General features: G+C 36.0%; 2 protein-coding genes across 2 annotated transcripts in view; both read right to left on the bottom strand.

The window, feature by feature from the left end:
- Positions 1–2,706: 2,706 nt before the first annotated feature.
- Positions 2,707–3,962, bottom strand: LOC132543251 (uncharacterized). The gene is made up of 2 exons (XM_060206735.1): positions 3,881–3,962; positions 2,707–3,050 (listed from the first exon to the last, which is right to left on the bottom strand). The coding sequence occupies exons 1-2, from the start codon at positions 3,957–3,959 to the stop codon at positions 2,788–2,790; spliced, it is 342 nt and encodes a 113-aa protein (XP_060062718.1). The 5' UTR covers positions 3,960–3,962; the 3' UTR covers positions 2,707–2,787.
- Positions 3,960–17,448, bottom strand: part of LOC132543260 (F-actin-uncapping protein LRRC16A-like) — a gene marked incomplete at its 3' end in the record, with an annotated part of 58,903 nt that continues 45,414 nt past the window's right edge. The window contains exons 28-36 of the mRNA XM_060206742.1: positions 15,178–15,510; positions 14,463–14,561; positions 12,634–12,868; positions 11,131–11,208; positions 9,500–9,747; positions 5,838–6,091; positions 5,504–5,702; positions 4,651–4,758; positions 3,960–4,075 (exon numbers count right to left, since the gene is read on the bottom strand). Coding sequence (XP_060062725.1) covers positions 3,960–4,075; positions 4,651–4,758; positions 5,504–5,702; positions 5,838–6,091; positions 9,500–9,747; positions 11,131–11,208; positions 12,634–12,868; positions 14,463–14,561; positions 15,178–15,510 — 1,670 coding nt within the window. The remainder of the gene's footprint in view (positions 4,076–4,650; positions 4,759–5,503; positions 5,703–5,837; positions 6,092–9,499; positions 9,748–11,130; positions 11,209–12,633; positions 12,869–14,462; positions 14,562–15,177; positions 15,511–17,448) is intronic.

Below are 17,448 nucleotides of genomic sequence, written 5' to 3' on the forward strand. Positions count from 1 at the left end.
TAACATGTTGACCAAGGCATGAATTAGCAAGGCAAGGCATGGATATAGGAAATGTTTTCTAACCACCATTTACCATATCCAGAATGACTGATAAAGTGCTGTCATACAGACTCGCTAAGTAAAGAGAACTGTTTTTGTACTTCTTCCTAGGTTGTGACATGTAACCATACAATTCTTCCTACAACTGATGTAAGGGAAATCCTACTTCAGTTATTTCGAGGTAAAAGGAATCTTTTGCTTAGTCTCAAAATTTTTCTACTTTCTCTAATTAATAATATAATGTTCTCCTACCCTGAGGGTGTGACAGAGGTGCTGTATACAGTATAAGCTGTAACACATACCAGGTATAGAGACACATTGTACTTACGATATTAGAATACTCAAGTCTAGTGTAAAACAATCAGCTTTATACAGTTAATGTGCTGTTAATAACATGATGTAACAAATCTGTCTGTTAACATTTGTGTTACTCAGCATTAGATAGAACTAAAATTCAAACACACAGCTTGTATCAGATAAGTTTCCTATTCAGAATATACCAGTATCATTTTACAATTTTTCTTGCCCTATTTGCGATAAAATAATTTTAAATTACATCCCTCAAATTTAGCCATCCTTCCTACCAATCAATCAAAGTTAAAGTTAAGAATTAAAGCATACATACATATTAGATGGCTAGCTTATCTTAATCCAGAGCATGGTAAATAGAACATTAGACATGATATACTGTAAATTACTTAAGATTCCCTGAATACTTTTTTTCGCAAAAGCTGATATTTTAATATGCGAATGATCAGCTATCAGAGATATGAAACTGTGAGACTCCAATGTCGGCTACGAAGTCAAAATTGATGCTATCCTGAGTTGTTTTTATACGAATTGTAGCAAGAGATTTTAATCTGCAATGGTTTCTTTGCATATTGATGTGAAAACAATTCGCACATGAAATTTACAGTTTAAGTCTCACTAGTACATCGAAACAAATCTTTGGCTTCAGCTGTCTCTGGAGTGAAGAAAATTATTAAATTAGAATTACCACAATCAAGATCGTCTCTTATCAAAACCTTCATTTGATGTCTAAACTTCACATTTCAGTAATATGACTTCAAAAGCATCTTTTTTAAAAGTAATATTAACTGGTACCTACACAAATTTAACTATAATCTGATATATCTGTCTAGCAAAGCACTGAAAATCAAATAACAAGATTAACCACATCAAAAATTTCATCAACAAACCATATCGGTAATATTTTATAATAAATCATAACAGTAATACAATGAAGTCGTTACAACAGACAAGAGAATATCTCATTAAGTCGGGCAAGAGTTACCCAACTTCATTTGAAATATATAATGAAAAATTCTCATTTATTTCAGATTTTGCATCTATAAGTTGTAAAATCTTGCAAAAGAAGAAAAATGAAAGAAAGATAGAAAGAAAGAAAGAAAAATAAAGAAAAAAGGAAGAAGAAAATAGAAAGAAAAAGGAAGGAAAAAGAAAGAAAGAAAAAAGGATTTTCATTACTTTTGGTAAAATATTTGTACATGTTGAAAAACCATGACAGACTACATCTGAAATTAAAAAAAAACCTCATTATTTCTAATCTTAATACTAAATATTTCAATAACGTGACATTTTGTTTTGAACAAAAGGTAGCACTACTTGTACTAAGAGGAAAGGCACTTGATCACTATAGATATTTATACTGTTACAGTTCTAACACAGGTTTCTACTTTGATATTTGCAATCATGAACATAAAATGAAAATTGACCTATTGAAAACTGACCTAACAGCTAATAATATCCACACACCTTCTACCAGAACAGCACATCTATAGTGATTTGGTCAGGAAAGTATAAAGCAGAGTTACTAAATTAACGATGGATATCACACAAAAAGACACCATTTTTATGCAACTTTTTAAAAAGTTTAGACAAAAATTAATAAACCAATTATTTTCTTCATGCATTTTAAAATTCAATTTGATAATCACCAAAAAAGTATTGAGCCTGAAATTTGTGACATCTGAAGACATATACCAAACAAACTAAACATTTATCAGCTTTTAGTTCTGAGAAATGAATTAATCTTTTTTAATTGTTATATGATCTTAAGAATTTCTCTAAACACCATTGAAAATGAAAGCTAAATGACGTCTTTGTCAATTCATATGTTTCCAACCAACTTGTGTCCCATTCAGAGGAAGAGAATTCCTCAATAAATTTCCTAATTGCGTCTATTTTGAATGCAATTCATTCTTTCCTGCCAGTTCATAAATCCAAGCACATATTCTAGATATCATTGAGAATTTTTACAAAAAATACATACATATGTATCATATGTACAACAGCTGGTGGTACTCATAAAAGATTTACCAGCAAACACTGACTAGGTATTTAGGGGCTCCGTAGGATTTAGTATTTTTGCTCTTTGTTTGTTTTTGGGGTTGGGAGGGGGTTGTGTGAAACTTATCTAGATTTGTAAGGGAGCTATGCCACAGTATGTCTGGAAGACATGGTGAAACCAGCAGTATTATGATACACAACATTAACATTATTTCTCACATTCAACTTTTATCAATATTTACACCCCTGCCTTGTCAAGTGTCTTCACAAGCTATGCTTTCTCACCAATCAAAGATAAAACACTTAACATAAACTGTGCGTTTCATTCCAATCAAATTTTCCACTTTTGGTCATTATTTGTAACAAGGGGAAAACAGTTCTGGCTAAGTGTGGAAATAAAATTTCAAAGTCAATGAATTTTAAAGAATCTTGCTCCTGTTAAACCATGATTACATCATCAGCACTTCCAGTATTTTCTTCTGTATCAGGGGGAGTTGTCTCCCCCTTGTTGCCATTGCTATCTTCCTTGTCTGCATCTTTGCTATTGTCTCTATCTTTGTCCCCATTCACAGATAATTTCTCAGTTGAATCTGCCTTTTTGTCAGAGGACACTGAAACGGGAGATAACTCTTCTGAGGTTGTGGACACGTTCATGGGATCATGAACTGATCGATGTTTCCATTCCAAAGAGTTTTCTTTTTCTGAGAAAAAAAAGCAAAAAACATATGAATGAATTGATTGGATTATATAACAAAGGGCAATAACTCTGTAATTATGAGGTTTAAGGCACTGGATTGTGGTACACTGCTTGTACTACCTTTCGGTGTCTCAGTATGATCAATGCATACACAAAGTTTCCTTATCCCAGTTTACTTGAAAGCCAAGTAAAGCTATGGATATAAAATTTTAAGAAAGGGCACTAACTCTGTAATTATTCAGTTTGAATTTGGTACACAGCATATCTTCTTATTATGACTAATGTATACATCAAGATTCATTACCCTAGCTTAAATGACCTCAGAGTTATGTTCTGGACTGAAAATTAAATCAAAGGACAATAACTCTGTAATTAAGGGGTCAAGGGTCAAGAATTTGATCCATGGCACATTGCTTTTGTATACTTAATGTATATATCATATTTCATTATCATATTTAAACGCAGGCCAAATTATTAACAAAATTTAAACAAAAGGGCAATAACTCTGTAATAAAGGATTTGTGGTCCCTGAATTTGGTAACTACATATTATCTTAGTATGACCAATGTATACACTAAAGTTCATGATTGTTGCTTTTACTTTGGGCAAAGTCATGCTTCAGACACGAAAAAATGAATGGAAAGATGGACAGACAGACAAGGCAGCAACTATCTGCTCCCCCCAAAAATATTTGGGGAGCAGAAAAAATCATAAAAAACTATTGATACAGTGAAAAGTGATTTCATTTTTTCTTTTTCAAAATCTCTTGTACTGGTATAGTTGAAAATAAGTCAGTGATGTGTTACACCATTCAAAATTTTAAACCATAAATACCTTTACTTATATTAGGTAAGGACTGATCTCTGGGTAGGGAGCTGCTCTTTTTCTTTAACTCTGGTGGTGGAGCGCTCATGTCCAGCCCCATTTTCTTTATTTTGTCTTCCACAGACAGCCGTAAGGTCTTTGAGTCCACTACTACACCTTCCTCCGTCTTCTTACCATCTGCTGACTTCTCACCATCAAAGGACTCTGCTCAAATAGTTTACATAACAAAAGTAAATACATGGACAAAAAGGGAGTTATATGTTACTGTTACATATCACATCCTTGATACAATAGGGGTTACGCTCACTATCACTCTCTGCACCCCTAGAACATGTCATGACAAAATTGAAGGCACTGTGTGACACCTTATGGATAAAATGAATAGTCTAGTTTGATTCTTTGAAAGAAATAAAAAAAAATCTCAAGGTCGCATAACACTATGGTGTACCTGCGTGGAAGTTTGGTGTCACTCCTCTGTAATCTTTAAAGAAGGGTATTTGTCTGTGTTTGGTCAATTTTTTTTCTCCTGTAACCCTGCTCTAGACCAATCAAATAACTTTGCTTGTGTCTTTAGTTTTACTATGAAACATTCCTGGGAAGCAGAGAGCGAAAATAAGCGAAACCCCAAGACTATCGAGGATGGCTATTTCATAGCTGTCACAAAATTCTTTTAAAAAAATGTGATATACGAGTACATTTGTACATGTATCAAACTTTCAGGTATTAAATATCTCACACATTGCTTTAAAACCAAATCAGCAGGTTGATTTCACTCTTACCATCACTGGTAGAGCTCTGATTGGAACTGGTGCGTGGTGAGCTGCCCGGTTTGTTTGGAGGTTTTGGTGGGCGTGGCTTCAACAGCGGAGGTGGAGGTTTCTTCACGTCTGAAATAATATAAAACCGATAGAATAGTCAGTGATGCTGAAAGCTCTATTAAACAGTTTTGTAGAAATGTCGTAGATCTCATTGATTTCTTTTCAAACTAGCATTGCTGTTGCTGGTCTCTGTCTTCGTGCAAACAACACATTTAGAAAAACAGTCATGAAAAATAAACCTACGGCACAGTACAGTACGGCAATCTCTTATTCACTGGATAATTTCTACATTAATTCAACTTTGTCTTCTGAGACCTCCATATTAAGGGCTTCATCCTGACAGCTGATAAATAGGACATGTAGGGGGGAAAGTGTTTTTTCAAGAAAAGGTGATATTAACCAGAAAGTGACAATAAGCAAATTAGCACAATGCATCCACAATAATTACTGATATGTAAAGAGTGTATACATACCAGCAAAATTTGAAATGGTGTTTTAAAAGAAGACAACTTTTGGTACAGGTCTTGAAGATCAAGTCTGATCAAAGAAATTGAGAAAGTAAGAAATATAACACATGGAAAATTTCAGACAAGAAGAAGGTGATCCTCTGATTCCAGCAAAATAACCCAATCCTTTCTTCCTGACTTTTGTTGTTGGGGATTTAATTGACAAATGTTGGGGGGTATCACAGGGATATTTCCACACGCGAGGTCACAAAATGTTGTTTAACAAGAGGCTTTGCCGAGGGTTCTACCACATTTTGTGAATCCCGAGGGTGAAATATCACATCCTTCACATATCCTATAATACCTACCTCCAGACTTTCTGTCTCCTGTTCCGGCATTCCCTACCACTTCCTCTACATCTGAGCGACGATTACGTGGTGCAGGTTTGGGTTTTGATGCTATTGATGGAGGCCTTGAAGATCCATTGGGTTGAGGTGAAGGGGAACTAGCTGTAGATCCTGCCCCTGGCGACGTGGCTGTTGGAGAATCATCTTCATCCAAAATATTCTAAATTAGGAAAGGAAAATATTACAAAATAAATTCAAACTTACTGTGACTACAACTTCTCCTGAATGTTCTTTCTTGCTTCCTTCATTCATAAAAGCAAACTTAATGCTATCCTCAGTAAAATTAACGACATACCCCAGAGAATCGTTTGGTCTGCAGCATCTGTTGCATCATGCTCTCCCCGAATCCCATAGGTTTGCCTCTTCCTAAGCCATACTTGGGTTTCAAGGCTTGTTTAGGCTGCCTTGGCTCCTCTGGTTCAGGGTCTGGCTTTGGTTCAGCCTTGGGTTCAGTCTGAAGTTCAGGAGAAGGTTCATGTTTGACCTGTGGTTCAGGTGTTGGTTCCCTTGCCACCTCCTTCACTGTCTCAGCAGGCTTTTTCTCAGCTTCTGCAACAGCCCAGACAAGTAACAGTCAACTAGGTGGGTTTTTTTTATATGGTCCGTAAGTTTATCAACATATTCATCTTAAGTGGCCTATGAAAACATCAACAAAAGTATTGAGTAATTTGAACAATCAAAGTTTGATTCATAGAAGTCAATAAATAGTCGATAATATAAACACACTTGGTAGCCCTTCATATCACCATGTTACAGGCCAAATATAATCAATATTGGTCTTTTGGTTACTTGGAAGAAGTCAATTAACGAGTTTGACATATTTGGTACCTGTGACTTTGAAAGTAGGTCAAGGTCAATAATATGAGAAGATGTGATAGCACAGCATCCCAGGATACCACTGGCTCAATATAAGCATTCTGTGCTATTTGTTTATTCAGAAGAAGTCATTTCAACACATTTAACCCCTGTGACTTTGAAAGTGGGTCAAGGTCATTCATTAACAAGAGATCCCAGAGGGATCTTGGCGCCCACCATTTGAGGATCTGTTTTCAGTTCTTGAAGATTTTTTTTTGTTTGTTACAGGTGTTGTAAATGTTCCTGAACTGGTCTTCATTGAATGTACTCAATGATGGCACAAGATATTTTTATTAAGCACCTATTAGCAAATATCATTTGAAAAAGATCCCAAAGTATTATTAGATAGCAGTCAGTTACAGGTGGATAATGGACAATATGCTTGTGCTGTATTACTGTCGACATCCAAGATGGCTGCCTGTGGGCCACCTTGATTTTAAATCAGTCCAAAAAAGGTACAATGCACAACTAGGGACCAAGGGAAATCAATATCTATGAAATATCAGAAGGATCCATCCTGGACTTCCTCAGATATAGCAGTAACAAACTTTTACATTCAAAATCCAAGATGGCCACCTGTCGGCCATCTTGAATTCGAATCAGTCCAAAAAAGGTACAATGCACAGCTAGGGACCAAGGGGAAACTGCATATGAAATTTGAGAAAGATCCATCCAGTACTTTTCCAGAAATAGCGGTAACAAACTTTTACTTCCAAAATCCAAGATGGCCACCTGCCATCTTGAATGCGAATCAGTTAAAAAAAAAGGTACAATGCACAACTAGGGACCAAGGGGAACCTGCATATGAAATTTGAGAAAGATCCATCCAGTACTTTTCCAGAAATAGCGGTAACAAGAATTGTTTACGGACGGACGGACCACGGACCACGGACGCAGGGCGATTTGAATAACCCACCATCTATTTGAATAGATGGTGGGCTAAAAAAACAATATCAGTACTCTGGGCCATTTGGCTAAAAAGAAAAATTAGAAATTAGAAATTGTTTGTGACGCAAAACACAAAGCACCAGAAAAAAAAGGTGATCGCAAGAAGTCATATTTTACCTGTTGCTTCCTCTGTTCTCTAGACATACATCTCGCCTGTTGCTTTCTCTGTTCACTAGACATACATCTCACCTTTTGGTTTCTCTGTTCACTAGACATACATCTCACCTGTTGCTTTCTCTGTTCTCTAGACATACATCTCACCTGTTGCTTTCTCTGTTCACTAGTCAAACATCTCACCTGTTGCTTTCTCTGTTCACTAGACATACATCTCATCTGTTGCTTTCTCTGTTCACTAGACATACATCTCACCTGTTGCTTTCTTTGTTCACTAGACATACATCTCACCTGTAGCTTTCTCTGTTCACTAGACATACATCTCATCTGTTGCTTTCTCTGTTCACTAGACATACATCTCATCTGTTGCTTTCTCTGTTCACTAGACATACATCTCACCTGTTTGTTTCTCTGTTCACTAGACATACATCTCACCTGTAGCTTTCTCTGTTCTCTAGACATACATCTCACCTGTTGCTTTCTCTGTTCACTAGACATACATCTCACCTGTTGGTTTCTCTGTTCACTAGACATACATCTCACCTGTTGCTTTCTCTGTTCTCTAGGCATACATCTCATCTGTTGCTTTCTCTGTTCACTAGACATACATCTCACCTGTTGCTTTCTCTGTTCACTAGACATACATCTCACCTGTTGCTTTCTCTGTTCACTAGACATACATCTCACCTGTTGCTTTCTCTGTTCACTAGACATACATCTCACCTGTTGCTTTCTCTGTTCACTAGACATACATCTCACCTGTTGCTTTCTCTGTTCACTAGACATACATCTCACCTGTTGCTTTCTCTGTTCACTAGACATACATCTCATCTGTTGCTTTCTCTGTTCACTAGACATACATCTCACCTGTTTGTTTCTCTGTTCACTAGACATACATCTCACCTGTTGCTTTCTCTGTTCACTAGACATACATCTCACCTGTTGCTTTCTCTGTTCACTAGACATACATCTTCTGTTGCTTTCCTTCTCTAGACATACATCTCACCTGTTGCTTTCTCTGTTCACTAGACATACATACATCTTTCTCTTTTTATCCTTTTTTCTCTGCACTAGACATACATCTCATCTGTTGCTTTCTCTGTTCACTAGACATACATCTCACTTTGGCTTTCTCTGTTCAAACATACATCTCACCTGTTGCTTTCTCTGTTCTCTAGGCATACATCTCATCTGTTGCTTTCTCTGTTCACTAGACATACATCTCACCTGTTGGTTACTCTGTTCACTAGACATTTCTCTGTTCACTAGACATACATCTCATCTGTTACTTTCTCTGTTCACTAGACATTCTCATCTGTTGCTTTCTCTGTTCACTAGAAAATCTCACCTGTTTGTTTTCTGTTCACTAGACATACATCTCATCTGTTGCTTTCTCTGTTCACACTGTTCACTAGACATACATCTCATCTGTTGCTTTCTCTGTTCACTAGACATACATCTCACCTGTTGCTTTCTCTGTTCTCTAGACATACATCTCACCTGTTGCTTTCTCTGTTCACTAGACATACATCTCACCTGTAGCTTTCTCTGTTCTCTAGACATACATCTCACCTGTTGCTTTCTCTGTTCACTAGACATACATCTCATCTGTTGCTTTCTCTGTTCACTAGACATACATCTCACCTGTTGCTTTCTCTGTTCACTAGACATACATCTCACCTGTTGCTTTCTCTGTTCTCTAGGCATACATCTCATCTGTTGCTTTCTCTGTTCACTAGACATACATCTCACCTGTTGCTTTCTCTGTTCACTAGACATACATCTCACCTGTTGGTTACTCTGTTCACTAGACATACATCTCACCTGTTGGTTTCTCTGTTCACTAGACATACATCTCATCTGTTACTTTCTCTGTTCACTAGACATACATCTCATCTGTTGCTTTCTCTGTTCACTAGACATACATCTCACCTGTTGCTTTCTCTGTTCACTAGACATACATCTCATCTGTTGCTTTCTCTGTTCACTAGACATACATCTCACCTGTTGCTTTCTCTGTTCACTAGACATACATCTCACCTGTTGCCTTCTCTGCTTTACTCTCCTCCTTTCCATTCCTTTCTGGAGATTTGTCTCCCTTTTTATCCTTTTTATTCTTGAAAGGGGACAATCTCACTTTGGAGTTCCTGTCAAACAGTCCTCCACCCTTGCTAGATGAACCTGATCGTTCTGGTGAGGATCCTTTTTTCTTACCCCGATCTGGAGATTTATCTGCTTTAGCAGATTCATCAGTAGATGTTTTCTTTTTTTTGAAAAAACCTGCAAATCTGTTTGAAAACAATGCATAAATGAGATTAAAACCTGTGTTTTCAAAGCCTTTTAGAAACTCATTGATGGTTAATTGGTGAACAGAATCTGATATTATGTTAAATATACAAAAAAAAACTATTTTAGAGAAATAGAATTAACTTAATTAAAAACAAAATCTCTCAATTATAGGCTGTATTTTGGAGAGGGTGTAGAAAGATAAAACTGGCAAGCCTCTGCCCGAACCTACCCTATTATCAACAGACCTCTGGGAGGATATTTACCCTATTATCAACAGATCTCTGGGAGAATATTTACCCTAATTTCAACAGACCTCTGGGAGGATATTTACCCTATTATCAACAGACCTCTGGGAGGATATTTACCCTATTATCAACAGATCTCTGGGAGAATATTTACCCTAATTTCAACAGACCTCTGGGAGGATATTTACCCTAATATCAACAGGCCTTTGGGAAGATATTTACCCTATTATCAACAGATCTCTGGGAGGATATTTACCCTATTATCCACAGACATCTGGGAGGATATTTACCCTATTATCAACAGATCTCTGGGAGAATATTTACCCTAATTTCAACAGACCTCTGGGAGGATATTTACCCTATTATCAAAAGACCTCTGGGAGGATATTTACCCTATTATCAACAGATCTCTGGGAGAATATTTACCCTAATATCAACAGGCCTTTGGGAAGATATTTACCCTATTATCAACAGATCTCTGGGAGGATATTTACCCTATTATCCACAGACATCTGGGAGGATATTAACCCTATTATCAACAGATATCTGGGAGAATATTTACCCTAATTTCAACAGATCTCTGGGAGAATATTTACCCTAATATCAACAGGCCTTTGGGAGAATATTTACCCTATTATCAACAGATATCTGGGAGGATATTTACCCTATTATCCACAGACATCTGGGAGGATATTTACCCTATTATCAACAGATCTCTGGGAGAATATTTACACTAATTTCAACAGACCTCTGGGTGGATATTTACCCTATTATCAACAGACCTCTGGGAGGATATTTACCCTATTATCAACAGATCTCTGGGAGAATATTTACCCTAATATCAACAGGCCTTTGGGAAGATATTTACCCTATTATCAACAGATCTCTGGGAGGATATTTACCCTATTATCCACAGACATCTGGGAGGATATTAACCCTATTATCAACAGATCTCTGGGAGAATATTTACCCTAATTTCAACAGACCTCTGGGAGGATATTTACCCTAATATCAACAGACATCTGGGAGGATTTTTACCCTATTATCAACAGACCTCTGGGAGGATATTTACCCTATTATCAACAGACCTCCGGGAGCATATTTACCCTATTATCAACAGACCTCTGAGATAATTACCCTTTTTTCTTTTCTGGCTCCTTTTCTTTCTCCTTCGGATTCTTATCTTTTTTGATTTTCGCATCTGATATGGACTTGCTGTGAACATAAATATACGCATATAATCATCAGACTTAAGAGCTCTTCAGAAACTGCTGTTTGTTGCTGTTTGACCACATCATCATTATCACTTGAGTTTATGCCCCATGTAGAGCCTAGGTCATTTTGTAGTAGCTGGTTGTTACCTCAATGAACAACAGACAGGAGGTCCATCAAACACCATACAGGAAAAGTACAGTACAGTGCTATGCACAAGGACACAACTACATTAAAACAGACTGACACAGCCATTTCTTGGTTTTCTGAGGACCCCAAACCATCATGGGTAATGAGCATCAATCTTCACACCTGAGACTTCATTAAGGTTAAGTAGGCGAACCGACAGAAATATCGAAGCCCCACATTATCAAATCTTCTTTCATGTGTCTGAATTCATTAAGAAACATATCTTTACATGGGTACTTAAGTAGATGATCCCAATTGAACAATGAGGAGAATAATATTTACGGAAGTGTTTCTTTTAATTCAGTTTGGACTATGTCAGTTCAATTCTAGCATCTCACTGATATGAATTACTCTTTCGTTTTGAGAATCTTTGTATCTTTAATACATAAATACATCTGATATGTGTGTGAAATTATGAACAATTTAACAATTATGGTAGACAATTTTCCTATATTGTGTTGAACAATGTTAAGAAAAATAGGCATAAATAAAATTATGCAGATTCCATTATATTGACATAAACAAGAACCTAAAGCAGCCAATTACTTCTACTGTGATATTAACAGGAATAATAGCTAGCTACCTCCCTTGTGATATAAACAGGAACCTAAAAGTTAGCTTTCTTCCTGTGATAAAAACAGGAACATAAAGCAGCCTATTTCCTCTACTGTGATATTAACAGGAATAACAGCTGGCTATCTCCCTTGTGATATAAACAGGAACCTAAAAGTTAGCTTTCTTCCTGTGATAAAAACAGAAACATAAAGCAGCCAATTTCTTCTACTGTGATATTAACAGGAATAACAGCTGGCTATCTCCCTTGTGATATAAACAGGAACCTAAAAGTTAAGATAAAAACAGGAACATAAAGCAGCCAATTTCCTCTACTGTGATATTAACAGGAATAACAGCTGGCTACCTCTCTTGTGATATAAACAGGAACCTAAAAGTTAGCTTTCTTCCTGTGATAAAAACAGAAACATAAAGCAGCCAATTTCTTCTACTGTGATGTTAACAGGAATAACAGCTGGCTATCTCCCTTGTGATATAAACAGGAACCTTAAAGTTAGCTTTCTTCCTGAGATAAAAACAGGAACATAAAGCAGCCAATTTCCTCTACTGTGATATTAACGGAATAACAGCTGGCTACCTCTCTTGTGATATAAACAGGTACCTAAAAGATATTAACAGGAACATAAAACAGCAGTCAACAAACCTGTAAAAAGACCTGTTACTGACCTTAACTGGGTGCTTGGGACCTCTGTAGCTTGAGCTGTAACAGTGTGCTCCCTTACTGTCTGTCTGTTGAAGAATGTGTCAAGACCTTCATCTGCTTGGAGTGGTTCATTTGTGGCTAACTTTGTCGAAGCGCCTGGTCGTCGTGACTGGTGGTTCTTTTGTCTCTTGGCGCGGCCCTTATTTGGATTAAACAGCTTCGGACCAGTCTCCCCAAGGTTATCCAGATCAATGGTGTCTGATAAATTAAACCAAAATTTTCTATTAAAACTTTCAAACGTTACTGATATCTTAGAATCACTGGTTACAATAACAAAATCCACTATGGTTTGGTGTTTGACATAAAGAACACATATTTCTACAGTAAGTCTTCGGATAGTTTGGTAAGTTTCAAAAAGTGCATTTCACCATGAATGAACACACATTGGCAAATAGCATCAGCAATAAGCATCAGGAAGATTTTGTACACCAGCGTTACTGTGTTTATAACTCTCTCAGACTGATATCTTCACTGTTATACTTAGTACTAATTACTGGCTAGTCTACTAACCATGGTATCTGTAGTCTTTGTCAGACAACAAACTACATACGATGAGAAACAGAATATCAAATCAGTCTGAATTAATATTTATTTAGATCTACTGTAAGATAACATTCTTTCATATGCGATTTACTTGAGAAAATATTGTGATTGCAGCAAAATTGTTAAAAAAAAAGAAAAATTATAATTAAAGCTTGGATGATTACAGATCTTAACATTTAAACTCTGATGATAATGATAATTTGAGGTGGCTGCCTCCATGGTTAAAATCCTAAAATCGACAATGCACTTCAAATTTTACTCGATCTATTACTGGATCGGGAAACATCATATCCAAGTAATATAAATTTGTGAAATGAAACTCTGTCCTGAAAATTCCTGATAGTGGAGCAACCAAGTTAAACATGGGTATAAACACACTGAGTAGGGCCTTTCATAAATATACCCTAACCTCTCACCTCTTTATTGTGATCTAAATCTGATGAGGGGCTAAGGTCAAAAGTCTTTCCAAAAACATGGTGTGGGAATGTTAGTTCCAGTAGATGGAAGTGTCAACACAAAGAATTACGTCAACATATTGGAGGAAAATCTATGTACTGTAGTTGTTGAAAAAAACAAGCCAATAGGACTTGTTCTGAGGGCAAACCTTACTAGGCCATACATAAGGTCACTATATGACTCATTACCAAAGCCAATATGAATTGTTCTGAGGGCAAACCTTACTAGATCATACATAAGGTCACTATATGACTCATTACCAAAGCCAATATGACTTGTTCTGAGGGCAAACCTTACTAGGCCATACATAAGGTCACTTTACCTCATTGTTCTGAGGATAAATGGGCCTGTTTGAAAATATTTAAATTCTCAGGTAAGTGGCATGTTTTGTTTTATAAATATCAAAGAGAAACATACTCCCAGACTAAAAAGTTTGCAGCTCACGGCCGCCATTTTGGGGAAAGACTTTTGACTTTGGCTGTATAAGGGGTTCACCAGATATTCTGTACACAAAGTTCTCACTTTAAAAAAAGTCAGGGTGACCTTGGACCTTTAACCTTCAACCTTCACTGTTGACCACCAAAACCTGACCTGGTGTAGAACGTGACAGGAGTGATGCTATGGTGGGAATGAACTAAATCTGTCCTTGGGTTCATGAGATCTTCTACACAAGAATATCACAGATGCATAGACATATGGACGGACAGATGGACAGACAGACTGACAAACAAATTTATTACTATTTACCCCTTTTATTTCAGTGAAGGGTATAATAACGATTATTGATAGTTACCTGATGTGACAGAAGATGTCATGGAGCTGGACGGCTCTTCAGCAATGGCTTCAGTCTTGCTTAGCTGAATGTTATTGGCAAGGTCTTCTGTAGATCCCACTACGTAAAACAGTCACAGATACAGAATAAAATCTGCTCTTCAGATTCCATTAAAACAGACACCTGCAGTTTTCCTCGATTACATAGTGGGCAACATTTTCATGAGTGACTATTTTTGAAGAGATGATGTAAATTCAATATATGTCTATTTATAATTTATGCAACTATAGTTACATCAAGTTCAATGGGCAAATTAAAAAATGCATTAAGTTCAATGGGCAAATTAATAAATACATTAAGTTCAATGGGCAAATCACATGATCAGTCGTCCATATACAAAGTAAAACATGGTGAAAGGACTAACTCAGAGCTAGTGTGACAGACTATCTTATCAGGATCTGAATATGAATATTACAGTGTCTATTTCTAATTAATTTTCTCACAATTGGCAAGGAAAATGAAAAAAAAGGAAGAAATTCTTCTGGCATCTGAAACAGATTGATAAGCAGCAAATAGATTAGTTTTTTTTATATACCTCCTTTCTCATAAACCTGCCTTGATCAAGTAATTACCATAATAATTTTTTTTGTAACTACAATGGCATGATATAAATCGAAGGACTTTTTAAGTGCTAAAATACTTCAGCTAATCTTGCATATCACAACACCTTTTTTACCTGTGATTAGAGGGTTGGCCAGAGGCTTGGTAACCCTCTGACTCTCATTCTGTTGCTTGGCAACCCCCTGACTTTGACTCTCAGACTTTCCTGAGACTGATAACAGCACAGACCTTCTCTTGATCCGAGGCTTGGGAACAGGATCTTGTGAAGTAGGGGTGGATTCTGGGGAGGGGCGAGTCAATGTGGGTGTGGTCTGAGGGGTTGTGACTGGCGTGACCTTTGGGGTTGTTTGTATAGGGTCAACAGGGTCACCTTTGGGAGGAGAATTTTCAGCAGTGCTTTCCAATTTTCGGTTGTGCATTTGTAAAGCTTTTTGTACCTGCTCAGCATCTGGTAAGGAAGCAAGCATGGTTAGAATCTCAACACTACAAAGCACGCAGTTATATAAAGGTTTCATCTGTAGTCCAAAAACTCATGTTTAGAAATTCGAAACAAAACAAAAAAAATTTTAAATTTACAATTTCTTCCGAAATTTCCAATGATGTATATCCGATAATGATTTCATGTCCAATTTTCCAACAAAAAAATTGAAAATTTGTAAAGTTTTTGGTTTTGCAGATCAATGAATATTGTGACTGATGATTTAGCCATACTAGTGGTAATCCTGTGTCAACATTGAGAAGTTCGTCTAAATTGTCTTTGATAAACCATTGGATAGCTATCATTTATAATACCATCCATTCAAATACTGTCTTAACTTTTGATTGGTCAGATTTAGTTCCATAGGGTTACCACTAGAGGGCAGTGTGATGCCTTATAAACACTGTGCTTCACAGCCGTAAGAAAAAAGCAGAAAGTAATGAAAACGAGCCACTAGAGGGCAGTGTAGTTTTCCGTTTTACCAATAGAGGGCAGTGTACCTAGGTAGTAATCCTTATTTAACCAAAAGAAGGCAGCAAAGAAATAATTTTAACCTTAAGAAGGTAGTGTTGAAATCCACTAAATGGACTGAAATCCATTCCGTTTATCAATCAGAGGTCAATGTATTGTATTGTATGTTCAAATGAATATAGAACATTCTTTAACCACTAGAGGGCAGCACAATCAAATCATATAGCTTCAAAGGGAGAAACAAGAATATTTTAACGAAGTAAACTTAAACATTACGATGAATTGTAGAAAAAATTGTCTTGGTTGATAAGGCAAAACACTAGTTCTATCTAATAAAGATATAGTGATATAACAATCTGTGGACACTCAACACTGTGACAGCAGAGTGACAGACCTTAGCAGAGAAGCAGTAGAAGTAGTGATAACAGAATTCTAAATAGACTTCAGATAAGTATAAACTTTTAGCTATAATTGTTTATAAATAGGGCCTTATTAGGTAATATCATCAGATAAGATAATAAATAAACTTGTTTACATCAATCAAACATTAGAAATGTTTTCAACATATGTCAACTCTTTTCAGTACTGATTCTCTGCTGGTATAAGGCTTCCATACAATATTTGTAAGATATATTATATAGATATATATTTTTTTTATATTTTGTATATCAGTGTATATAATATTGATTATATGTAGAGTGATACATTTTTATAAACAATATAAATTATAAATATAGTTATAATTTTGTGTATAAATAATATGTATTTCTAATATTTGTATATATAAAGAATATTTGTACATATGGTAGGATGGTAGCTTTTGGAGAAAGTCTGTATCACTGACAGCCAAGTTATAGATTAGTAACCAATCAGGGACAGAACTGATTTATTTATCAAAAAAGTACTGTATTTGTCTATGTTGTTTTCACTGAACTAAAATAAAAACATTTCAGATGAAATTTTACTTGTTATTATATTTTCATTATAACCACTCTTTTGAAATTTCAGTTAGGAATTCCATGTGAATATCTCTTGCAACTGAATTCGTGATTTATCTTGAAGTTATAGATTAGTAACCAATCAGGGACAGAACTGATTTATTTATCAAAAAAGTAGACTGAGTTGTTTTCACTGAATAAAAACATTTCAGATGAAATTTTACTATATTTTCAATTCATTTTTTTTTCTCGACAGCCTTAATTGGCGATAGTACAGAATAACTGCTAAGTATATCAGTACTCTGACAATCCCTAATTTATCTTCTACACATCTAAACAGACATGACTGCTCTCAGTTATAAGTTATTGATCTATACATCTTTGTTCGATTTCTCCTTCACTTGGTGCCACTCATTAATCCCAAGTTTCTAACTATTTCATATTCAATCCAGGATCCTATCGACTGTTAATAAACTATAGAATACATGAATCATGCAAA

This window comes from Ylistrum balloti, unplaced genomic scaffold (assembly GCF_031769215.1).
Source record: "Ylistrum balloti isolate Yb309-2 unplaced genomic scaffold, AGI_CSIRO_Ybal_v1 Utg369746, whole genome shotgun sequence".
NCBI lineage: Eukaryota > Metazoa > Mollusca > Bivalvia > Pectinida > Pectinidae > Ylistrum > Ylistrum balloti.